Source organism: Leptinotarsa decemlineata, unplaced genomic scaffold, assembly GCF_025532065.1.
Source record: "Leptinotarsa decemlineata unplaced genomic scaffold, Ldec_3_MD MMD2_tig00026354_RagTag_RagTag, whole genome shotgun sequence".
In the NCBI taxonomy this organism is placed as follows: Eukaryota; Metazoa; Arthropoda; class Insecta; order Coleoptera; family Chrysomelidae; genus Leptinotarsa; species Leptinotarsa decemlineata.
This window is the reverse complement of record NW_027412702.1, coordinates 8870947-8879108: the sequence shown is the minus strand read 5'-3', so window position 1 is coordinate 8879108 and position 8162 is coordinate 8870947. Positions and strand designations below refer to the sequence as shown.

General features: G+C 36.9%; 1 protein-coding gene across 1 annotated transcript in view; it reads right to left on the bottom strand.

Annotated features, from left to right (window-relative positions):
• Positions 1 to 2355: 2355 nt before the first annotated feature.
• LOC111511307 (interleukin-1 receptor accessory protein-like 1) overlaps positions 2356 to 8162 on the bottom strand; it is a 131762-nt gene continuing 125955 nt past the window's right edge. Inside the window, exon 7 of the mRNA XM_074184392.1 lies at positions 2356 to 3444. Coding sequence (XP_074040493.1) covers positions 3083 to 3444 — 362 coding nt within the window. The 3' untranslated portion in view covers positions 2356 to 3082. The remainder of the gene's footprint in view (positions 3445 to 8162) is intronic.

Here is an 8162-nt window from a genome sequence, read left to right as displayed (position 1 = left end):
GAAGTCAGTATTTTGTTGTATGTATTTGATGAATTTACAAAACCATAACTTTCTATCAGGACAGTATAAAAGCGAGGAGATATTTGAAGCCGACATTTAGAGATACCTCCTTGCATTTCTGTTATCTTGATACAGAACCAGTTCCTACAATCTGGAGACGAGATATCTGAAGTCAGTATTTTGTTGTATGTATTTGATGAATTTACAAAACCATAACTTTCTATCAGGACAGTATAAAAGCGAGGAGATATTTGAAGCCGACATTTAGAGATACCTCCTTGCATTTCTGTTATCTTGATAGAGAACCAGTTCCTACAATCTGGAGACGAGATATCTGAAGTCAGTATTTTGTTGTATGTATTTGATGAATAATTGTAACTTCCTATCAAGGCAGCATAAAAGCGAGGAAGTATTTGAAGCCGACATTTAAAGATAACTCCTTGCATTTCTGTTATCTTGATACAGAACCAGTTCCTACAATCTGGAGATGAGATATCTAAAGTAAGTATTTTGTTTACAAAACCATAACTTCCTATCAGGGCAGCATAAAATCGAGGAGATATTTGAAGCCGACATTTAGAGATATCTCCTAGCATTTCTGTTATCTCGATACAGACACAGTTCCTACAATCTGAAGACGAGATATCTGAAGTCAGTATTTTGTTGTATTTGATGAATTTACAAAACCATAACTTCCTATCAGGACAGCATAAAAGCGAGGAGATATTTGAAGCCGACATTTAGAGATATCTCCTTACATTTCTGTCATCTTGATACAGAACCAATTCCTACAATCTGGAGACGAGATATCTCGTCAGTATTTTGTTGTATTTTATGAATTTACAAAATCATAACTTGCTATCAGGACAGCATAAAAATGAGGAGATATTTGTTATCTTGATACAGAACCAGTTCCTGCAATCTGGAGACGAGATATCTAAAGTCATTATTTTGTTGAATTTGATGAATTTACAAAACCGCAACTTCCTATCAGGGCAGCATAAAAGCGAGGAAGTATTTGAAGCCGACATATAAAGATAACTCCTTGCATTTCTGTTATCTTAATACAGAAACAGTTCAATCTGGAGGAGATATCTGAAATCAGTATTTTGTTGAATTTGATGAATTTACAAAACCATAACTTCCCATCAGGGCAGCATAGAAATAAGCGAGGAGATATATGAAGCCGACCTTTAGATATATCTCCTTGCATTTCTGTTATTTTGATACAGAACCAATTTCTACAATCAGGAGACGAGATATCTCAAGTCAGTATTTTGTTGTATTTGATGAATTTACAAAACCATAACTTCCTATCAGGACAGCATAAAAGCGAGGAGATATTTTCGGATACCGCTTTCCATAAAGAACCAGAGCCAGGAGTCTCAATTCCTGGATAATTTGTAACAGCAGAAGCTTCCACTAATCCAAGTATACGTAGCGTTTAAAAAAAGCTACTTCTAATGATGTCTCTGACTTCCTCTGATCATGCGTACCATATGTTCGAACTGTTGCTGGATATTTTCCACCTTGTCGTTGAAGAGGACATCACTATCTCTACATTGTCTATCGAAATAGTCAGCGAATGCTTCGGCTTTCTCTCCATTGGTGTATTGAAAGACATATTTTTCGGCGTCCTTTCCTCAGTTCTTTCTGCATTTCCATGCAGATTGGTCTGCGGAATTGACTTTCAGAAGCCGTGTTTTTCTGTCTTTTTCTGAGGATTCGCAGTTCTTGCAGCAGGACTCTGCTGGCTCTGTGTATACACCTCTTGTCCATTGGGACCAGTGTCTTCTGGTATCTTGCTATTCCTTTGGTTTTATTCAGTCCGGCAATTTTTTCGGTGTGTCCCGAGTTTACCTCAAAATGATGCCCAAAATAGAAAATATTATATTCCTAGGAACACATAGTTATGAAATGAAGAAGTGAATGATGCCAGGTAGTTCTGAGAGGAACTATTGGTTAATTATTCCAAAAGGAACGAACTTTCACTTCTCAGAGTTGAGCACATCTATTCTTTGCGAATGCTCTTCAGCTGGGTTTTCAAGCAGATAGTAAAGTTACTTCCAAAACTCCTAACTTTCAAATTCATCAAATTTCACAAAATGCCAGCTGCAGTTACCGGAATACGCCTAGTTACAACATTGTCAATATTCAAAAGCTAAGTATTCAGGACATCCTTTAGAGGGACATTACTTCATAAAAAAATATTTCATCATGGTACAATTGTTACAATCACCTTTTTTGGTTCTAAATGGAAAAATGGGTAAAAGACACTGTAATATTAGAGCATATTTCAATCACTAGATAAATATTTGGGGCTAGTGGAAGCAGGAATTGTAGAAAAAGAAATACTTCATTCATATAGTTTTTATTGATATTCAAAATGCACTTTATGTTATTACAACTTCAATAAAACAATATGAATGTATCATTTCAACAAAAGATATTTTTGTAAATCAGTTTTATATTTTTCTGTAGAAAAAGTTTCAATTACACCATAATATAGTAATAAAGATAAGAAAAATCACAATTTCACTTTTAGACAATTTTAAATAAAATTATATCAATAAATAGTTGTCGATTCTTATTCTAGACTGCAAAAACATTTGCAATACCGAAGGGAAAATAATCAGTACAAAAAAATACAAAATCTCAGATATTATTTAACTCACATATATCATTCTCTAGAGGCATCTAATGCCTTTTCAAAATAAGTCCACAATCAGTCAAAATACAGACGTGATGATTGTCGAACCGAAACGAAATTACAAATCATTAAAAAATTGTATCACATTCGATTGCTCACTTTCTTTTTGTAACCTCGTCAAATAATACTTTCCAATCCCTCAAGTTTTCATGAAAACCGTGTCACCCATAAACTGTTTGCAAGAAATACACTTGAAAGAATTTTCGCTAAGGTCACATCCATATCGTTAAAGAAACACATTATCACGACAAATAAGTCATTTCCTATTTAACAATCGATTACTTTAATATAAAAAATAAAACAATATTGAACAAGAATTAATAAATATTTACAATTGAACAAACTGTTCATTTGTGGTGAACAGTGATGGAATCACACCAAATTGTCCAGGCAGTCAGAGCTCGTCTGGTGCTCACTTAAAGCTTCGTTTCTCTTTGGAGGCAATCTCAGTCGTAGCGAGTACCAGAAGCGCTGGTCCTGTTTCCGTTCCCACAAGATGACACCCAAAGACCGTGAGAGAGCCGCCAGTGTTTCACCTTGCGCATTTTTTACTTCATTCTCGTTCTTTGGCAGTTCCTTCAGAGAGACGCAGATCAGCTGTGGACCCAGGGATCGCAACTGTCTGAGAGCTTCAAGGATTTGGCTGCATTCCCAGTTTTCCTTGAGCAGAGTTGGTGATAGCACGGCGATGATGCGTCGACATTTTTGGGCTTCTTCTTTCAATTGTGTATACCCTGGAATTTGAAAAAAACAAATAAACAAAACGTTTCACAGTAGTCCATATCAGTGGGAACAAAAGGTCCAGTCAAAAATAATGCCTGTGCAAAAATATCGGTTATCATTTCGAACTGGTCCAGATTATTACAGTTGAAAAATCGGCCTCTACAATTGTTCTGTAACAATTCTTATGAATTGTTCTTCCACACACAAAACTATCAGCACCATAGGATGTCGAAATTTTGATCTAAAGTTGAAATTTATACTTGACCAGACCAAAAGTATTCAACTTTTAAGTATACAACTATGTAATATTGCATAGTTATTGATGATTTTAAAAACAGTGCAACACTCCAAGTTTTATTTTGTAGAATAACATGTATCTAGCGGTGAATTGGTGCAGTGGTAGGGCGCCCGACTTAAGATCGAAAGGTAGTGGGTTCTACCCCCAACTGGGCGGGTTGGCTGTCCTTGTTCATCTTTCACTGCCTGGACCACTGTACATGCTGTTTTCGGCGAGTGCATTGGCTTGGGATGTGGGGGTTGAGCAAACCGGCTATCGGATGCCTGCTTCCACGTAGCCCTGCTGGATACGGAAATGACAGAATCACTTGTGGTTTTGTTATTCCCTAACTGAATGGCATCCCAACGATGGCTTAATCCTAAGGTGTGTGTATCCGTGCCGAGAGGATGAATGACACTGAGCCTATCAGCTGTCTCTACGGAACCTTCAAGATACCGGGCGAACTCTCGTCGTAGCATCGCCTTGTCACGGTAATGCGGGGCTCTGCCGTGATTGACCTTTTCCTAGCTACTCGTGGGACCTTCATGGGCAGAGTAAACTTAAAAAATTCTTTCTGACGCTAAGACTATGGATGAGATGGATGTCGTGCTTACAACTCCAACTGACCTCCCTGTAAACTTAGATCAGAAGTGATTCTACAGAGGAGATGGATGTCGAGTTTACGACTCCAACTGATCTTTCTGTAATATTTAATCCAGGAGCGAGTCTACAAAGGAGATGGATGTCGAGTTTACGACTCCAACGCACCTCACTGTAAATTTAGTTCAGGAGCGAGTCCACAGAGGAGATGTATGTCGAGTTTCCGATTCCAACGGACCTACCTGTAAATTTAGTTCAGGAGCGAGTCTACAGAGGAGATGGATGTCGAGTTTACGACTCCAACGCACCACACTGTAAATTTAGTTCAGGAGCGAGTCTACAGAGGAGATGTATGTCGAGTTTACGACTCCAATTGACCTCCCTGTAAATTTCGTTCAGGAGCGAGAGCTCCGGCGTACGCAGAATCTGTCTCAGGTGGGGGAACTAACCCCCCATGAGCAGGTTAGCAAACGTTTGCGCTCAAGTGAGGTCTCACCAAAACCAGAGGCGAAAAAGCCCTGCACGGCTGAATCTAAGGTATCGTCAGATGTAGCTGACGTACAAAAACCCTCATATGGGAAGGTTGTCGTGGGTATCAAGGTGGGAATCTTGCAACTTGTCTATCCGACTACCTCATTAACAGAGCACATACTTTGTGCCTGCCCCGTTGGGGACCGAATTAGGCCTTTAGAGTTCGGCAGAGCCATACTCTTACTATCTGACCTGAAATACCACTCACCATATAAACTAATCGGCTTCGTTAAGAAGCTGGGTTTGTTTGGCCGAGTGAGAATAGGTGTGAGCCACAATAAACCCTTGCGGGTTGCGGTGGAGGGTCGAATAGACCCACTCACTTTGGACCTAACCTAACCTAATTCCCAACTCAACCAGACATTTTTCTGGAGAAAATTCATCTAGTCGAAGTTGGGATGATTCTGCAATGTTGGCAACGTTACAAGGCTGAACTTCTAACAGTCGTTAATTGTTATTAACATTGCCTACCCAGAACACGAGGCTAATGACCAAAGTAGTCAATGACGTTTACAAAAAAAATATTTGTTCATATAACAAAAAATGAATATTTATATTTTTGTCTTATTTTGTCTGACAAAACTTCAAAACATTTGTGGTACTATCGCTGAATATTTTAATCGCCGATAAAAATATTTTAATTTTTTTTTTACTTTTTGGCAATGGTAAGTACCCTCTATTTTCAATTCAAAGTATTAGAATGTTCGAATAACATTTTGTCAGCTTCTAAATTCTAAGTTGTGAACTTGAAATACTTTGTTTATAATTAGAATCAACTGTTTATCAACGATTAATTTGAAACTCATATTTTGAAAAATTATCAAGAAATCGGGTTTCACAAAATTATTTACCAAAAGTTATTTTCGACCACCGTTATTAGGAAACATTTGTTGAAGAATTTATTTTGATTAACACACTCTCTACCTGGAAGTGATTCATTCTGATAACGAAAACATGTGAGAATGGTTTGTTTTTTGATTGCCAAGATTCAGTTTATTATTTCTGATAGTTGAACGTTTTCAATGATAACAGAAGTGCAGATATTGTCTTCGTACAATAGTTTTTAATTTTATTTTGTTGTTGCTATAAATCCAAGTGTAAGAGGATCTATTCTAAGATTGCAATCTCATTCTGGTTATTTTGCTGTTTCATCGTCGATTCTGCGGTTATTTCAATTCAGAGAAATTACAAAACTAAATTGAATCATTGTCCATTGTTATTTTGAAACAATGTTGACCAGAAAGTGGTATTTGTTCAAAACTTATTTCATTGTTATTGAATTGTCAAGGTTGTATTCTATTTTACTAACTGCAAACTGTTTTAAGGTTAACTGTTTTTTTTTTCACTTCATAAAATTCAGCTGTATTGTCATTGAAATGAATGATGAAACTCCGAAAGTAAAAATTATTATTAATGTATATACAGGGTGTCAATTTTGAAACTTCCCTCCCTTTATATTTACCTTCCAGTAAACAATATGAGGAATCAAAAAAACAGGTCATTTTCATTGTCAAGGGGGAGCACCGTCCTGCTGAAAATGTAACAGATCCTCCTGCAGAAGTTCAATACCTTCTGCATCAATTTGAGTTTATAGCTCGTGAGTTATAAGAGGATCGATAGTCTCTTCAAGCATTTCAAGGTGCAGATTGCCAGTCTAGTTTTCTTTCAGAAATAATGGGCCAATAATGACATTTCCAAGAATACCAGCCCAAACATTAACTTTTGTGGGTGTTGTGTATTCCCTTCCCGAAAAATATGTGAGTTTTCGTCATTCCAATAGCAACAATTTTGTCTATTAACATTGCCATTCAGAAAAAATGAACACTCATTACTGAAACATATGTTCAACAGAAGATTAGGGATGGTATTGACTCGATGAGATATGATTTCACAAAACTCTATTCTTCTATCATAATCATCCTCGTGGAGCTCTTACAATTTGGATGTCTTTCATTCAAAAGACATGCCCTCCTCCGTGCGCACTTTCCAATTTCTCCATAAATTATAATCATTTCAATTCTGTCTTGAATAATGTGAACCACTTTTACACTTTTATACACTTATTAAAGTACTACCACGTCGTTCAAATTTGTGAACCAATTTTTTGCCTGAAAAGAGAAAATTTTTACAGCAGAAGTAGCAAAAAAGGGCGGCTATCTGTACAATTTCTGTGATGAGAATTAAAAATTCAGCATTTACTAAACACAACTTTACTACCATCTACCTTTTACTATTGGACTACTTTTTGATGTAAATTAATTAGAGGTAATGGCTAATGTTACCCTAATAAAGGGTTGGAACGGTACCACTCACTATTCTTACCAGTTCTGGCAAACCAGGCTTACTAATAATTACATGTGTAACTTTAAAATGCTATTTTTCGGAAAATGCTCATCAAAAAATAATATGTCAGGGTACCATTGGAAGCAGAATTGAAAGCCAATCAAAAAGATGTGCCACTTGACAGCCCTTCCCATTAAACATTCTAAGGGAACATCTACCCCTCCTAGAGGTTTGAATCACGAATGCTACGAATAGTGCATGAAAGTGTCTCCCTTGACAATTAAATCGATCTGTTTTTTCGATTCCTCATATTGTTTACTAGAAGGCAGATATTAAGAGTGTGGGAAGTTTACAAATTGACACCCTCTATAATGATAATGCCATCTGAGATGATGGCAAAACGTCGACCATTGGAGAATACCCAACAAATGAACGCTAGAAAAAACAACTTCACATAGACTCAAATTTAATTGGATTAGCAAACTTGGGTTTTACTTTACAAGGTGTTTCCACTTATGGTATCGCTTGTAATTTGATGAAGTGCTCATCCTGATTCTCCACAATTTGTCTTGAGTCGAAAACCGCCTGCCTGGTACTAACGGAGCCCAATAGACTGAAACAGCTGTACGCCGGTGGCTCTTAAATTGAAGTCGAATTGTGGATTGTCGGAGGAGAGTTCATCTGTTTATCTTTTGACTTCCTTTCTGTGGTTGCAAATAACCCAGCGCACATTCAAATCTACATAATTTCCAAAATACGAAAAATAATCCTGGGCCATATGTGGACATGATGAGCTCAAACTTTTTTTTAGAATATTTATTCTGATATGGAAAAAGTTATTTCTTTAGATTTATTTTAGGTCAGGGTTCCCAATTCTATCTTTCAGACTGGTAATTATTTTTGTGAATAAATCGCTCAGAGAAGGTTGAAGATTCATCTGAATAATTTTTGAGATAGATAGTGGCACTTTTGGTGGATTAGTCCAATTAGATGTTTAGCTCAACCAGTTGAGGACCAAATTTCACGATCGAATTTATT